The sequence below is a fragment of the Oryzias latipes genome, chromosome 13, assembly GCF_002234675.1.
Source record: "Oryzias latipes chromosome 13, ASM223467v1".
Lineage (NCBI taxonomy): Eukaryota > Metazoa > Chordata > Actinopteri > Beloniformes > Adrianichthyidae > Oryzias > Oryzias latipes.
Genome location: NC_019871.2, coordinates 2,901,183 through 2,919,053, shown reverse-complemented (window position 1 = coordinate 2,919,053; position 17,871 = coordinate 2,901,183). Strand labels below are relative to the sequence as shown.

The following is a 17,871-nucleotide window of genomic DNA, read 5'->3' as shown; positions in this document are numbered from 1 at the left end:
GTGGTTTCCTGAGGCAGGAGAATAGGAATTAGGTTGGGAACGTGAGAAAAACAAAGCAAGACAGAGCATAGCAAGACCAGGCGAGTCCCCGTTAGGGTTAATGATCTGGCGTCGGCTTGAGGTGTTGGAGCTCCTTAAGAGCAGGAGAGATGATGAGGAGAGTGACAGCAGCTGGTGGCAATCAGGAGCAGAGTGAAACAGAACTGGAGGGGGAGGAGTCTGACAGAGGCACCATGACAGATAAAGTCGCTCAGTTCCAATAGAAATACCAGCTAAAGCTCGTCTTTAGCGCTGTAGCTTTCCACAGAATCAGTGTCAGACCGTGGAACAAGTGAACAAAACAATGAAGCTCAGAGACGCTAGTGTTGAACCTTTCCTGGGCGATGACTTCTCTTTTCTTTTCTCTCTTTCTGACCGTAGTCAGAAGCTCAGGGCCGAAGGCGATTCTGCTTCGGGGTTCACTTTCCCGTTCGGAACCCTCAGCCTCCAGAGCGGATTAAGAACGACTCCAAAACAGTTATTCTGAGGGGGACACCGGAATTTTTGCCAAGGTTAAAGTGTGCCGTGGCTCAAAAAAGGTTGAAAAACACTGGTCTAGATGACCCAACTCCCAATGTTAAAGTCTCTAGGATAGCACAAGGGTTAAAGTGAAACATAGTTCATTTCCCCCATATTTTCCATCTCAATCCACCCAAGCAGACCCTGGTCTGGGACCAGGAACCCCTCTGGGACCCATCTCTGGAGGTGGTCTTTACTCGCTTCCAATCAGACTGAACTTTGGTTCGCTCTGAGTTTTTCTCAGTCTGAATAGGCTCCGTGATCAGAGCGGAACAACTGTTGACATGGATGTTGGAAATATAAACTTTTTTACTTTGATCTAACTTAATTATTTGCTTCAGTTAAGATGAATCTTTTTTTGTTTAGTCGTTTAAAAAAATAACACGAAACACGGGATTGTGGGATACCATTCCCTTTGGCTGTCTGGACGGATTTGGGTTTAAGTGTGGGTTTTTGACCAAATGTGTTTAGTTGTTTAGCTGTTTTACTGTGTTTTGCCGAGTTATTTTGTCCTAATTTGCCTAAGTCTAAGCCATGCGTGAGAGGGAGGAAGAGGTTGATGAGTTTATATAGCACCCCTACCATTTATCCCATTACTGGCTATGTTGGAAAATGTCTGCACAAAGTGCATTTCGTTTTGTTCTTTTTTTTGTTATAAAACTGAGCACATCTGCCGGCTCAAACTTAGACATATGAGAGTTCAGGAATTATAATTTATTAAGATGGAAAAACGATTAATTGTATTGGAGTAATATGACATTTAGTTAAATAAATATGTAATTTTGAGTTGCAAAAACAATTAGAGTTTTATAGACGTAAAAAATTAGGTTGAATAAATTTAACTCAATTACTTTTTACCAATAGAAGTAATTCATTTAAGTTGGCAAAATTGGATAAGTTATATATATATATATGCGTCACAAGGAAAATGGAAATAAGATCAGAAACTCGTGCGTTTACTTTGTCTGTTCTTTTTCTCCAAGCAGAAACTCTTTCTTTTGATGATGCAGCCGTGTTACTTTTTTGATGGACGTATAATCTTCCTACTCTGTCTTGAAATCTCAGACTCCGTCTCACTGAAGTGTAGCGCTCTCTTTTGTTCTCCACGCGTTTCCATGGTGATTCCAGAAATCGGCGATCCATTGAGAATGTCTTTATGTACTTGACGTTCACGTGCATTAACCCAGGGTTACCAAGTCGAGCGTAATTATGCCAACTCATATCCGGTCTTTTGAAACCGACATACCCAGAGTAAACAAGTTCAGGCGGATTTCAGCCAGAGTTTAGGGTTAAAGTCATGGTAGTTTAAACATGCTTCCTGGAATACCCCCCAGGTTATGTTCAGAGCATGAGTTGCTATGGCAACTTGACATACCCTGAAACATACCTCCATTTCTGGAACCGGAAGCTGAGGTTATCCACTTCCTTAACCTCAAACTTTTCAAGCTAACCTGCTTGCTGGAATAGGACCCTCAGATGAACTGACCATCGCTCCACAAACTTGACATTTGTTTCAATCCACTTAGTGATCTGTTTTTATTCGGTTAAAAATGAGATTTTCACAGTAAAAGCATGGGACTCCAGTCTGAGCTTCAAACTTTCATGATGATTAAAAAAAGAAATCACAAACACTTAAAGTTTTGTCCCTTAGATGATCTGGGATCAAAGCTCCCAGAGTTGTAAAAGAAAGACAAGATTACAAGTAAATAGTTACAGTCAACTGAAAGGATGCAGAATAGAGAAACAAAACAGATTAAGGCAGGGGTGACAAACATTCGGCTCACGGGCCGTATCCGGCCCGCCAGATGGTTCAATCCGGTCCAGTCATGAAGAGTAAAAATTATAAGAATGTTTTAAAAAAACAAGCACGTTTCTAGTCCATTTCTGTGGCGAGTTATGATTTTGTAAAGAAATAACCGAAAATCGCAATTCCGCCACTAGGGGAAGCAAAGGAAAAGCAAAACAGCTGAAACAGCATAACTCTGCACGTGCCAAAAGTGAAACCTAACGGCTCTGTCTGAATAAGATGTAGTTTGGTTCCCCGCAAGCCCCACTGCTGTTAGATTGTTATAAGAATGATCAGTAGTGACACCCTAATGACCAAAATGTGAAAAAAGAAAAAAAGGTTGAAGTGAAGTCCTGAGCTTTCCAGGAAAAATGGACAAAGTTTTATCTGTTTACGGAGTTGATGGCAAAACCTTTGTGCTTGGTATGTCATCAACAGGTGGCAGGACTCAAAGAATATAATATTCAGCACGACAATGAGAAAAGTTTCACCAGTTGCAGTTAAGAAAAGAGAGGATTTATCAACTAAAAGCTGGACTGAAAAAAACACCGTCTGCATTTACTGCAGCGTGACGTCACTGATGGAGCAGTGACAGACACCTGATTGCATTTTCAGATGGTGAACTTATTGAAAAATGCTGAAGGCTGCAGAAGTCTTGTTCCCAAAAAGCAGTCGACCATAAACATGAGTCTGTCAAGGATTACAATTACATATCCAACATCTCTGAGGAGACTTGGGCGCGAAATGAAGGAATCCAGTCATTTATTGTATTTTCGGTCACTATTGATGAAAGCACAGATACAGATATTGCACAACTGTGCATATATCTTAGAGGTGCTGAAGAGACCGTCATAGCGGAGTGTCTTGAGTTGATGGACACAACAACAGCTGATGACATTGTCATCTCTCTAGTTACAGTGCTGGACTATGTTGGAGTGAATGGGGTCACATGATGTCAGTCTGGTCACTGATGGCGCCCCATCAAAGGTCAAGAAAGAAGACAGGCGTTGCCACAAAATTCAGGCAGAAACCAGGAAAAGGTTCTTGGACATTTCATTGTGCTTTGCACACTTGAATGACAGTAAATATGTTTCTGTACAGAATCTGAATTCTGATATTGATGGCTGGCTGAAGTTTGAGGAGAGAAAGAAAGTTAGCTCCAAACTTTTATTATGTTCACAAATGTTTGTTAGTTTAATTTATTTTAATTATTCGTTGATTTGCACAATTACATTTTTTGGCAGGCGTTTCATTTTTAGGATCAGACGCTTTGAATGCGGCCCCGAACCAAAATGAGTTTGACACCCCTGCATTGAGGTCTGTGTGTCTGGTTTGGCCGTTTGTCTGTTCACAACCAAAACAGGATCGATAACATGGTGAAGACAGCTATGAAGGTCATAGGCACTCATGAAATTCCATCTTTACAGCAAATGTATGAGTGTTCTGTCACACGACTAGCTCATAAAATCTTCTCATATTGTGTTTTCTGACTTTGAATTCTTACCATCCGGACGACACTTCAGAGCAGCAAATACTAAACCAACAGATGTCAGAGCTCGTTGGTTCCATGAGTGTGAAGGAAATTGTTTTATTATTATCATTGTTTAAATGTTAACTCAGATTGACCTTCTTACCTTTTTATAAAACAGTTGTGTGTTTGTTCATCTGCTTCTAATCCCCAGCAAGGATGAGGGGGTTTTACAACACTGTCCTGAGCTGATAAAGGATACTGTTTGAACTTAGAATCCACCAAAAGGGGTCATTATACGACACCCCCTAATGAACTTTTCTCTGTGTCTTGAAATTGTTTCCTCTGCTGCTTTTCTGCTGCTTTTCTTAATAAAAGCAGCACAGGGAGAGGCAGACCTTTGAGAAGGAAAACGTGGTGGACGTTTTCTGTCACACTGGCTTCTTCTCCCTCGCGCATGAGAAACTTGATTCTTGTTGTTGGTTGTTGTTTATAATTGTGTTTTTCTTTAATGTCTAGATGCATTTATCTGACAATGAGCCATAAGACATCTGAACAAACAGTAAATGGTCCAGAGCAAGTGACTCTGGTTGTTGTCTTTGTGGCTGTTGTCTTATTGTGGGTGTTGTTACTTTTGTGGGGGTTTATTCTGTTGTGTTCTTTATGTTGTAGATGTGGGCTCCTCAGCCCAAGACAAATTTCCTTCAATAATAAAAATATTTATTGATTGATTGTCTGTCTTTCTTGACATGACCCTCTGCCTTTAACCGGACTTGGGACGGGCACATGAGAGCACCATTGTGCCCCCATGTGGTTGCATTCCTTTATTTTTAAACTGCCGTTTTCTTTTACTCAACATTATCCCACTGTTATCGATTATCTTTCTAAACCTTCAATAAAGTTTTTTTTAATTGGGAAAAACCGGAGCACCCGGTGAAAACCCACACATGCTCAGACCAAACAAACTCTACAATTTGATGTTTTATGTATTTCATTTTAGCATCTTGTGATTTTCTGAGATTCCCGAATACTGTTTCCTCACAGCAGAGCCAAGCTTTCAGTTTCTTTTAGAAGTTACTTTTAAAGTTGGGTTGGTTTTATATTGTAGTATTGTGTTTTTTCTTTTTGTTTGTTTTTGTTCTAAATGTTAAAGCACTAAGAGTTGAACAACGGATGAGAAGCTTTTTTTATGTAAATAAAGTTTCATTTGATTTGATGTGGACACGGACACACGATAAAAACCAGGAATTCCCTTTATTTCCTTAACAGCAATGTTTAAGCTAAATGTTTCCCCACTGAAATACCCCTGGTATCTATTTGAACCTTAACTAGTATTTTGTTTTACTAGTTTAAAAGTTTTTGTTTCCTATTATCTAACCCTGGTTATCCATTAACATAAAACCCAGTTTTCTAGAGAAGCCTAACCCTACAGACTATTTTTCTGTAGTTTTAAGCTTTTTTTTTGTTCCTACAAACTAACCCCTGTTTTCTCTAATCCCCCACCTCTCCTGGTTTTTTGCTGCAGTTTTTAAACTGTTTTTCCTACTAATTTTTTTAACTAACTTATTTGACACCTAAAACCTAACCCTTCCTGCAACTGAAGAAGTTCAAGAACCTTCTAAAAAGGCCCGGCTTCTGGGGTTTCTGCAGGTGCTTTTTGAAGCTGGAAGCAATGATGTCATTGACCGTGTCACAATCTGAGTCAATGAAAATCAGCACAAATTCCGGCTTTGCCCACTTTTTGATCAGGTCTTTGTACACAAGCAGGTGCAGCTTTTTCAGAATCTTGACCTGATCCATCTGAATCTTTTCCCCCTTGAATTCATTCCAAACTCTTTCCACCAGCTTTGTGACATGGAGAAAGAATCTATCGGAATGACCGGCAAAGCCCGACTCTGAGACGACATGTGACAGCAGCTTTGAAAGTGAGTCTGCCAACGCTGCTCTCAGATATTCTTGGAAGTCGTCCAGAACCTCGGCATCCTCAGGTTGGGCCTCTGCATCTGCCAGTGGCTCCTCTTCTATCTTCAGTTCCTCCACTACTTCTTCTGGAGCCTCTGTTTTGGCAGGAGGTTTCTTTGCTTTTTTGGGGCAAACTTTAACGCGTTTGGGCAGAAATCTCATGTTGGGAATGCAGGATTCTGTGTCTGAACCGTCTGACCGTTCAGGTGCATCATCCGTTTGGATCTCTGCAGGGCGGCTCTTTCTCTGTTTGACGCCTTTCTTTAGCGATTGAGCACAGACCTTCAGAAGCGCCGCACACGTCTTGACCTTAAACTTGCCAGATTTGATGTGGTGAAGGAATGTTTTTGTCCTTTCATCACTTGGTCCCAGAGTCAAAGCTCTGCGTTGAGCCATGATTACTGTGAGTACAGCCTTCACATTGGTGAAGAGGGACTTCAGCACATTGTTCTCAACATACAGCTTTGCTCTTTTGGCTCGTTCTTTGATGTGCTTCACACATGCTTGGCGTGCTGCGTCCACTGCTTTTACAGATCGCGTCCTCAGTCTGTTTGCAATGGCTTTTACATTTGAAGGACTTGACAGCTTTATTTTGGACTTGTCTTTCTTTGCTTCTGGGTCTCGGTCCGCAGCAAAGGACTTTAGTTTATCCATCAATGCTGTCAGCTTTCTGGTGCACGCCTCCAGTTTTGCAGCAGCAGCAGGTCTTGTGTTTGCATCTCCAAGAAGAGCGAATGCGTCCTCAAGGAGTGCTGCTGCGGTTCTCAATCGATTTTGTGTGTCTGCAGCCACAATTTTGACTTTTTTGGTGCTGTTTCTCAGGCTGTGGACGTACACTCTGATGTTGTCGGCGTACGTCTGTAACCTTTGAGACACTAATCTGATGCTTTTAGCGGTTGCCTTTAGCCCATCTTTTGGGGCCAAACTGAGTTGTGTTTCTGTGGCGCTCGTCTTTTTGTCCCGTGTCCTCATTCTTTTGACGCCAGATTTGAGTTTTGCAGCACATAATTTTTGTAGAATGAGTCTGCGGGATTCCAGCTTTTTGATTGGCTGCTTTGCTTCCTGCAGTTGAGTCTCTGTGTTCTCCACTTGTGTTTGAACATCCTCTCCTGCAGTCTGAGCTTTTCCACTTCTTCTCCTCAGCAGTTTGGCACCAGCAGCTTTCGTTTTGGAAGCACTTCTTTTTCCGGGTTGCATGCAGGGACAGCACGACCACGGGACTTTAGTGTGGGACGTCCCTTCTGTGGGTTCGTCTTCCTCCGGGGCCTCTGGGCTAAGAGGTGTTTCTGCTGTTTTGCTCCTTCGTTTTAGACTGGACATCCTCTCTTTCGCCCTCTTTGACAAGGAATTGATTTTACATTTTCCAAGTCTGGGAAGTCGTCCTTTTGTGTCGAACAGTTTGAGTCTGTGATAAAGCTTTTCAATGTTTTGCCTCACAGCCCAGTTGTACGACCTGCGGGTTCCAGCCTTGGAGGGAGTCCTACCAGCGCACCTCTTTCCTTTTGTTGGGTGGCTTGTAGGATCCTCCTCATCACTCAAGTCTCCTGAGGAAACTTCTTCAGTGATGCTCTTCATGGCTTCATCCACGACCTCTGGACTTAGCTCATCTCTGAGCTCGTACAGTTTCTGTTCTGTCTGTTGGTCAGGACATCCGCAGATGATCTGGTAAACTTCCTCTGGTCTTAGTCGCCTGAGGATGTAGATCCCCTCTTGTTGAAGGAAATCTGTCACTAAAATGTTTCCCAGAAAACTTTTCCCTTCCATTTCCCTTGTCTTCGATCACGTTAGAAACCTGAAATTTGGGGTCTACTTGTAGACTTTGGTTGACGACTTAATAAGTTGTCATATGACATCATCACATTCTTCTGCCTTAAAAATCTGCAATAATGACAAATTAATATATCACATGACATCATCACATTCTTCTGCCATGTGAGGATGATGTCATCTGTCATCATCACATTACCGGTCAACTGTGGTGATGTCAGCACCTTCATCATTTGTTGTTGTTTTGTTTTGTTTTTTCATTCAGCTTTGTATTTAGAAATTGTATAAGTCAGACAACAATTTTAATAAAAAAATTTATCAGCAAACAGACACCTTAAGCAAGGTGATCATGTCTGTGTGCACCCTCACACGCACATGTATGTCTGCCTGAAACATACATGTGGACGGAGGATGGTTTGCCGTTTTCGGGCTCATTTTCTCAAGGAAGTTTGTTTTTTCTTCCTTATTTCTAGCTGTGGTTGATGTACATTTTCAACCCCATTACGTACACTAAGGAATCTCCATGAATATTATGATAAAAATTGTTCATTAAAATTTCAATAATTTTAAAATATTCACATGTCCCCTGTTCTTATTACGTCATTCAAAACTGAACATTTCTCTTAAAAAAGCTCCTCTAAAATCTTAAAATGTAACTAACAGGTGAAATTCACTGTTTTTATTTTCATGAAATAAGCAATTTATTTGAAGATTTATAATCCAAAATACAGACTTTAAGATAGTTTGCATAATTTTAGACAAAAGTCAACAAACAATTATGTATTATTTTTATTAATAAACATTATCTGACAATTGTTGTGCTACAGGATTGAAACAGGCATAACGGGGTTGAACATGGTGACGGGGTTGAAGGGACAAAGAGATTTACTTGTAATTAAATACTCTAAAATTCAATGCTAGGAGTTTCTAGGAGCGTTTTCATTTCATAACCACAGCAACATTAGATGTAAACTGTAGTTAAATGGAGTTTATAAAAATAATCGAGAACAACTACAACAGCATGTGGACTCAAAGAAGTACCTTTTCTGTGTGTAACTGGAATTATTCCACCTGTGTCAGCACCTGGCTTCCTGTTGGGGACCATCATTCTAAACCCAGCTATGACTTATGCAATGCACACGCTTATGCATTTCCTGGAGCCACAACAGGCAGTGCAGGCTTCATTTCATAGCGACTGCACCTGCTGTCCCTGTGTCTGCGACTGCAGCTGCTGTCCCTGTGTCTGCACCTGCTGTCCTTGTGTCTGCGACTGCACCTGCTGTCCCTGTGTCTGCGACTGCACCTGTTGTCCCTGTGTCTGCGACTGCAGCTGCTGTCCCTGTGTCTGCGACAGCACCTGCTGTCCCTGTGTCTGCACCTGCTGTCCTTGTGTCTGCGACTGCACCTGCTGTCCCTGTGTCTGCGACTGCACCTGTTGTCCCTGTGTCTGCGACTGCAGCTGCTGTCCCTGTGTCTGCGACAGCACCTGCTGTCCCTGTGTCTGCACCTGCTGTCCTTGTGTCCGCGACTGCACCTGCTGTCCCTGTGTCTGCGACTGCACCTGTTGTCCCTGTGTCTGCGACTGCACCTGCTGTCCCTGTGTCACGCTACACACAAAGGAACAGGCAAAGACGGGCCTTGGAGGAAGAAAGCGGCGTCCACAAAAGGAAATACATATGAGGAGTGAACTGTACCACGTGCAGCAAATGTGGACAGCCCAAAACAAAAGAATACGGGCATAGTCGCTACAAAAATGCCACATTTTGCTCCAAGGCTTCAAATGGACGATCATTGGATGACTGGTTGGCAGAACAGCGCCAACAGCACAAAGGCAGATCACCTCCTCCTCCTCCTCCTCTTTCATAAGTACTCCATACTCTTCAGTGATACCATCGTCATGTAGATATTAAATTATTGTTGTATGTACATATATTCTTTAGTTATATTTTCTAAACTTTACTTTTTTGTCAGATGTGTGATTCATGTTAGTTTTCTGTGTCTTCATTTTAATAAAACATTTTACATTTGAAGTATCTTTTGTCTGGTCAATTAAAGCAACAGAATAAGCTTTCAGTTTCCCAGAATTAGTCCCCTCCACTACGACCGACACCCCACGCAAGAAAAAAAAGAAAAATAACATAAAAACTGTAGAAGACTTGAGCTTGCATAGTTATCAATTAAGAAAGATTCATAATAACGTGATTGAGCGTCTGACCAATCGCGTTTTAGGTTTCAAATACGTCATCCGATAGACAGCGACAAACGGCGTCCTTGGATACCTGAGGGACAGACCGTGGGTTCGAGTCCAGCCTTGGCGGAGAGTCTCGTTTTACATGTTACTGAAAAAACTCCACAATATGCAGACGTTTATCCAGAGTTTTTCAGCATGAAAACCAGGCCGGAGATTTCCGGTTTGCCCGTGCACCAGCGGGAAGATCAGCCCCCTGGTAACAAAAAATCGGGAGCGATATATACAGTAGGAGCTGTCTGTACAGTTTTGAGACAGATAGTGAAGTTTTCTGCTCTCAAAGATTATTTTAGCATGTTTACATGAAAGAGATTCCATTTCAAAGCTAAGGAGCACTAAATAGATTCAGTTTGGCAAGATATATTCTGAGTAATAAACATTTATGTGAATATCACAGCCAGAGATGGAGGCAGATATATATATATATATATATATATATATATATATATATATATATATATATATATATATATATATATATATATATGGCAGCAGCATCATCAGGATGTGAAAATGATTCCTTCTCGTTTCTCTGTCATTTTGCCTTGAATACCTTTTAAGCGCAGCGCTGAAAGACAAAAACATTGCTTGTCCGTCTGTGTGATTCTATAATAGTGTCATAATAGTCATTCTTATCAAGTCATACTGTAAAAAAAACGACTAACTTCCAGAGTACTACAGGATCGAGAGAAAAATAAATACATGCATTGGCCGGGAATCGAACCCGGGCCTCCCGCGCGGGAGCCGAAAATGGTTAAGCTTAACTCTCTTAACTTTTCTCATTCATTCTCTATGGTAGTTCTTAACACTACGGATGTAATATACTTTTTCACCACTAGCGAGATTTTGGGGGCGCTGTTTCCACATCGTCTTAGTAGTAAGGTTTTCACAGGAAGAGCCTTTAGGAAGACAAAACAACAATAATCCTGCGGCCAGATTTGATCCGATCGCTGTTAAAACACAAGAGCACAACAAGTTAAAGTCAAGTTAAAGTCTGATGTAAGTAAAAAGTTAAAAAAAAAACTGTTCCTAGTTTGAAGACATTTCTCTTCCCGTTATTTTTTGTTGAGCATGAAAGGTCTGAAACTCCAGCGGTGAGGATACGGCTACTCGTAAGAGATGAAAAACCTCTTCAAACTTAGTCATGATAGTTTGTGTGTGTTTTCAAAAGCTTTTGAATTTTACCAAAGGTAGATAACTTTAATAATATCTATATGTGCATTTACACACACACACACACACACACACATATATATATATATATATATATATATATATATATATATATATATATATATATATATATATATATATATATATATATATATATATATATATATATATTTGTATGTTGTTGTTTTTTTTTAACTATTTTTGAGTTACAGTAGACCTGGGCTACTTCACCCACTAACGACAATAAATGTATCTTTGGTTATAGATCTCCAGAATGAAGAGGAAATTAATTTTTCCTGGAAAAATCTGCGTGAGCTTCAGACGAGGCCCAACTGGGTTTCTCAGGCAGGACCCTTCAGATGAAGCCAAGAGGATCAAAAAAAATCCTGAGCTCCAGGACAAGTCTGCTCCCCAGAGAGAGGAAAAAGTGAAGGAAAACGCCCTGTCAAAAGTCTTCATTAGGGGTGGAGATACATCTGACAGGCAGGAGGTGTTGGGGGAGTATGTTCTTCAATTTGGCAAATACAAGGGGAAGTCCTTTCGGTGGCTGCTAGAAAATGATATTGGCTACACCATTTATTTAATTAACAAGGTTGAGGAAGAGGAGAGAGCTGGACTCTTTAATGCCGAGGGACCAAAGAAGGAGAGTCTCTTTTCATTTCTGGATTATACCCGACACTTTCACGAAATCAGAGATCTGAGAAACTGTTTAGCTGAAAGATCAGTGGAGCCACCTTCAAGTAGTGAGGACAACCAGCTGGTTGGATTTGGTGTGCATTCTAAGAAGACCTGGAAGGATGTCTGGGAGAAAAGAGAAGATGGATATGCATCATTTATCCTCAGGAAACAGTGTGTTTCAGGCAGCAAAATGTTCCTGCTCCAGCAGTACCTGAAGAAGAAAGAGGCTCAGACTCAGAGCTCTTCAGAACCTGCTCTTACTAAACCTTCTTCTAGTCCTCCAGGTCTGTGGCAGACTAGACGTTAATGCTGATGTTAGGAAAGATGGTAGAAATGATGTTTCCCATCTTTTCAGTATCTTCGTTAGAGATGGAAGATGATGAAGAGTTGGAGAGAATGATGCTTTCTGTCTCTCCATCCAAACTCCTCCCTTTACAAGGTAAAACTAAATCACACACAAGTACACACTGAGTGTTAATTACTACTTCTAATTCAAACCTGTTTTCTTATTTTTTTTACTAAAGAGCAGAGACATTTAGTGAAGAAGATGACAGGCCCAACATGTTTAGAAACAATCCCAACCCAACCAAGTGAGCAGCACCAACGTGCACACATCATGCATCACGTGTTATGTTTCTGTATGTGGAGTAGTAGTACTGGTAGTTGAAAAACTGATATTAGACTACATGTTAGTCTTAGATCAGTCCTTTCTTTACACTCAGCACTTTTAAATGTGTCTGTTCAAAAAGAAGAATATTCATTGGTTTATTTTCTTTCAGGTTCACTGAGTAAAGGTCTAGATGCTGCTGCTGCCACTGCCACCGCCGCCGCTGGTACCTGATGGTTCTGTCGTAAACCAGGATCACCTTTTCCTTTCCTCTGTTTGCTGGTTGGCCACGTTCAGGCCTGTTCTAATGCAGGTGTTTTGTTTGACTGCTTTTATGATGCTGAAGGTATTCATTGTTCGTCGTCGAGGGTAAGTACAGACTTATGTTATTTGCATGGGTTTGGTTATAGGTTTGGTATGAAAATGATTGAAGGAAACCAGTCTTAAAAAGCAGAATTACAACAAAAGTACATGTCTTAACACGTCAGAGTAAAGTGGTTACACATGGATTATTACATCATAATGGAACCTTTCCTGGTCAATCAAAAGATAAAAAGATGAAACTAATAGTTAATTTATTGATTTTCATACCACACCTGTTCTATTGAGCATGTTTTCTTGCATGGTTTTGAGTGTTTTGCACAGTTACTACCAAAGAACTGTCAATGATTTGGCCATTACTGATGGATATTTCTGTTGATCTGAATCCAGACCAGCCTGAGAGGTCCAGCTGTCCTGCTGCCACACATGCAGGTGAGTGTTGAGGATCATTTGTCAGCTTTACTCTGCTGCAGCTTCCTGTCTGTTTCTGACTGTCTTTTTCACCAGTTACTTCAGCTCCAGTGAAGACTCCTCTGCCAGTACCACCAGAGTTGCTCGCTTTGGAACTGCCTCAACGTGTCCAGGATAAAACCTACAGTCAGTGCATTAACTTTGACAAAAATGCAAAGTACTGTATTCATTTGGACTTTGAGATAATATTTTATTCAACAACAACTCAAGGTATTTTTTTATTTTTGCAGCAGTCGTTGGAAGACCCTCAGCTCAGTCTGCAGCTCCTTCTCCTGCTCACTTTCAGCCAACGCCTGCTGCTTCACCACTTCCATCTTATGACCAGGATGTTAGCAGCTGGAACTGCTCTCCCCAGCAGAGGATCTGGATGAAAACAGAGATGGAAGCCTTAGGACTGTGGCCTGGGTCTCCACCTGTAAGACATGCCATGAATATGATCTCCTTGTGGCGTAACCCACCTCAGCCGGAACTCATTGACTCAATTTATGAGCTACCATCCCCAAAGTACTTTCACCTCCATCCTTTTTTTATCTGGAAACCAGACCATGCAATAATGGAAAGAGTGCGTAACAACTACCCCCTCCCGTGTCTGCATGGCTGCCCAAAACCCCTCGTGGTCTCCTCTGGAACAGGTCGGCCCCGTGTCATAATTGGCACAAGTGGTCAGTACTACATACTTGCTTCTCGGCTGACCTGTAAAGTCTGCAAGAAGCACTGGTTTGCAGACAAACCTTCATGGATGGACATGCTGCCTCGTCGTTTTCAGGAGATTTTTCCAGCCTTCCTGACCCACAAAAAGGCAGTATGCAAGACTGTGATGGATGAGCTGCGGCGTACAGCAAAGTCTCCAGGTGATATGGCCAATCAGCTAAATGAAGCTCTTCACCTAAGATACGAGCGTGCACACGTGGCTTATCTGGGGACAGTGAAGAATGTTCTGGATGGAGAGAGCGGACTATATGGCCAGCAGACAATCACGGGGGCAATGAGGAAAACATCCACACCAGATCCTTTTGGTGGGTATACAGACATAGATGGCTGGTGTGGGGTAACAGTGACTTCACACTACCTGGTGGACTGCCTCATTCAGGAGTACCATAGGGAGGAGGGCACGCTCAATCTGCTCCTTCAAGGCACTTTTGGTGAGGTCTTGAGGGCTGACCACACCCGAAAGGTGGCACGGAAGGTTGTCCTGGCATCAGGCACAATGTCATCTTATGCAGTTATGAATGAAAACTGGATGATTTTGTCCTGGGTGATGCTGCAGTCAGAAAGCGACAAGTCTCTGGAGCCAATGTACGACGGGCTGTCCCGGCGTTACATTTCTGCAGCGCTGCCAAAAGCAAAGTACCAGTGGGTTGACAGGTGAGACAAAACTTTGTTCATTTTACTTCTAATTTAATGGTTTCAACAGTAAAAACGTGAAAAACATAAGTAAATATTGTTTTAAAAACAATCCCTTTATTTGCACAATAAACAATTAAAAGGTGCTTTACCTGCGTGTATGGACAGGGATTGCTGCTCTCCATTCAGGATCCCAAACTCCCAGCCTCAGGAGCATCTTCTCTGGGATTCCTGGAAGACCACAGAGGCTATAGTGGGTGAAGCAACATCTGGAGACTTCACCAATAGATGTGCATCCCGTACCAAATACAACAGAGAAATAAGCATCAAGCTGGACTTGTTTCACTGCATGCGGCGGTTCACCAGGGAGTGCATCTCAGAGCATCATCCACTTCACAGCTCCTTCTGCAAGTTCCTTTCGGCAGCTTTTTGTGTGGTGGACCAAACCGATCTTCAGAGGCTGAAGGAGGCCTACACCTTCTGTGGGATCCAGCCAGCTAACCCCACAAAGCAGCACATCAGGGAGCACTGCCGCACCAAGATCCCAGAACCCAGAGAGCTGCTGGTGCGGGTGGAGAGTGTTCTGAAGAGGTTCTTTTTGGAATCGGATCCAGATGGCATACCACTGTTTAAGGCAACAATGCTGAAAGTGTGGAGGATTCAGCGCGTTCACATCCTCAGGGGCTGTCTGAGCGACCCGGAGGTGGGAGACGGGATCCTCTACAGACACGGTGGCACGTTACAGCTGAACCACATCAAGGGGGAAGCGGCAGCGGTACCGATCTGGATCCCGGTGCGAGGAACATCCCAGCAGGAGGGATTTCATTTCCACCAGTCCAAATGGGTGACAGGAAATCAGGTCTCGACAGAACTTTTCCAGGCCCAAGGCATGACTGGAGTAGCTCGGTGGAACTTCCAGCGCCTTGTGAGCCTGAAGCAACCTGGTCTGAAGCTTCCTTCAGTTTTTAATCCAGCTCTGATTGTACAGCTGAACAAACTGTCAAAGGAAGTGACAGGACAAGCTAAGTACCCTGCCTTAGTCTTGTCACAGGCCGACACTGGGGAAAGGTTTGGACTGCAGTATGTGGAGCCTGGCTGCCGTCCGGTTCCTCTTCACTGGGACAAACACAAGTCTCAGAGAGACCCGGTTGTTGAGGAAGAAGAGTGTTTGTCTCCAGAACCACCTCCTTCCAATGAAACAGTCATCGACCTGCCTGAAGAACATGGAGAAGAACACTCTGCTCATGTAAGTTTGTTGTAACAAACATCCTCACTCTATTACAATAAAACTGCAGCTACATAACAAGTTTAAACTAACTGAATGGTCCAATGTTTCAGGATAATGTCTTAGGTGTGGTTGCTGATGACTCACTAGCAATGACCCAAGCCCCTGAAGTGAAAGGTAATTTAGTTCAAATTTTCAGCCTTTTTTAATTTATTTGTGCATTGCATTCAAGGAAAGAGAAGTGAGAAGGGTTAACTTTTCTCTTTTTTCCTCTCCATCAGATGTCTCAACGACACCACCACCACTGCCTTTTGCTGCCTCTCCACGCGCAGCTCGCACTGGTCCTATCAAAGCAGGGGGTCTGCTTTTTGTCCTGGACCATTCTCGTTGGACAAATCCAATGAGAGATGCCATTGATGTCCTTCTGGCAAAGCACCATGGACAAAAGGACTTTCTGAGCAAGGTAGACGCAGAGTATGCCGCCCTTGTTCAAACTGCCTCCAGGAATCCCAACAGCCTCCTCCACCCCACCACTAAACAGCACATCTCCCGCTACGTGAAGCACATGGCGAAGATGATTAACAGAAGTTCGTCTATGAACACTAGTCCCGAAAAACTTTTGGAAACCCAGCAGCTGTGGCATAAACTCACTGAAGGCAGTGAAACTGTCACTGTGCCAGTTGTGACTCTCCCTCCTGCTCCAGTGAACCCCCCCAGCTCTAAACCAGATGAAGCTCCTTTAACGAAGACTGACGTTGAAAAAATGGTGAAGGAGATTGTAGGTCTGCAGCAACAACAGCAGAAACCTGAAAAAAAAATGACAAGGAACTGTCTTGCTTGTGGGCAGCCAAAGTCTCGTTACCTTGGTGATGGATCTTCTGTTCATTTCTTTTATCAGTCTGGGGATGTGAGATACTTCTACTGCTCCAAAAAAGTACTCCAGATCTATGCAGCAGAAGGCCTTACAAACCCCAGGATGCCATTTGCAGACTTTGCTGCCACGCCATTTTTTGAGAGAGAGTTAAAGGCTGCAAAGCAGAGGTCTGCACAATGCAGAAAGGTTTTGGAGGACCGACAGAAAAGAAAGGCAAGGGAGCAGCATCCCAGTGGGCGTCTGTGCAGGTTCTGCCACAAACCACTGAAACAAGGTCCAGAGAGTCCACACATACACACCGGGTTCCCTGGTGTTGTGGGGAAGTATGTTTACTGTCCTGCCAGAGTCTTGTCCCTCCACCGGGCAAATGGGATGACTCAAGAAATGACCTGGGAGGAGTTCTCTCAGTCTCCTTTTTATGAGGCTGAAAAGATGAGGTGGGCTGCTGGCCGGCAAGCAGAAGAGGGAAAGAGATAGCTTTTATGTCTGTTCTATTTGTTATCAAAAGATGTTGCTGTTTTGACCACTTTTGTCTCATTTTACCTCAGCTTGTCATATTGGATGAGAAATAAGTGTAAAACGTCAAAATCTCTGCTAAACCTGTCTATATGTTTGCCTGTATTAAGTTCTCTTCTGATAACACACTGATTATGATAGAACTCGTGGTGTTATCTATCAATGTGAAAATATTTGTAATTTAGTTTGTGAAATCTATTTTGTGAATACAATTTTCTTACATATTTATTATTAGTGTTTAGTTTTGATAGAAAAAGCAAACATATTTACTACTTCCTCAATTCATTTTACACCTTTAAAATACTTGTATTAAAGTTTTGCCTGTTTAAACCCTTCTGCCCTTCAATTGTAAATCCATGGTTGAACATTTTGGTACATTTTGTGTTAAATACTGTGTTTTATTTATTTTCATGTTGATTTCTTAATAAAACATAGTTGAAATTGAAATGAGCAACAGATCATGACTGTTATTTGGAACAAGGAGAGACAGAAGTAGAAAACAATAATTATGAAATGTCATATTCAGTTTAACAAAAACATTTATTATACCACAACTTCTGACTGACATCACTCTAACCGGGGTTCGAACTCGGGACCAAAGGATTTCATCAGCTTGGACAGCGCTACACAAGCCACAGTTTGATTGGCTGACTATGCTGCAGTAGCTGCAATTTGATTGGCTGTTCCGTGTTACAGGTATATACGGCTGGCCTTCGCGTGGCAGGCGAGAATTCTACCACTGAACCACCAATGCAATAGTTTATTGTGCATGAACACCTGCATTTATTGTACCATTCAAATCACATACCATGACACATTTCTGGGTCGACGGAGAAAAAGCGGAATGAGTTTAATTAAATTCATCAAATAGAA

The 17,871-nt window shown here is 42.3% G+C and overlaps 2 protein-coding genes across 4 annotated transcripts; both read left to right on the top strand.

Moving 5' to 3' along the window:
- The first annotated feature begins 10,526 nt into the window (after positions 1-10,526).
- LOC110014412 lies at positions 10,527-13,670 on the top strand. Of its 3 annotated transcripts, XR_002874470.1 has the most exons (8): positions 10,527-10,788; positions 11,228-11,924; positions 11,996-12,079; positions 12,165-12,230; positions 12,420-12,616; positions 12,959-13,000; positions 13,076-13,165; positions 13,270-13,670. XR_002874470.1 is itself a non-coding variant. In XM_023961715.1 (5 exons), exons 2-5 carry the CDS (start codon positions 11,237-11,239, stop codon positions 12,479-12,481), a joined length of 900 nt encoding a protein of 299 aa, XP_023817483.1. In that variant the 5' UTR covers positions 10,527-10,788; positions 11,228-11,236; the 3' UTR covers positions 12,482-12,802. The 3 variants fall into 3 exon arrangements, 1 of the variants encoding a protein (XP_023817483.1); XR_002874471.1 differs by having other exon boundaries at positions 11,813-11,924; positions 12,420-13,000; XM_023961715.1 differs by lacking the exons at positions 12,959-13,000; positions 13,076-13,165; positions 13,270-13,670 and having other exon boundaries at positions 12,420-12,802.
- A 29-nt stretch (positions 13,671-13,699) lies between these two features.
- On the top strand, positions 13,700-17,449 carry LOC111948454. The gene is made up of 4 exons (XM_023961714.1): positions 13,700-14,404; positions 14,552-15,629; positions 15,722-15,785; positions 15,890-17,449. Exons 1-4 carry the CDS (start codon positions 13,779-13,781, stop codon positions 16,957-16,959), a joined length of 2,838 nt encoding a protein of 945 aa, XP_023817482.1. The 5' UTR covers positions 13,700-13,778; the 3' UTR covers positions 16,960-17,449.
- The last annotated feature ends 422 nt before the right edge of the window (positions 17,450-17,871 follow it).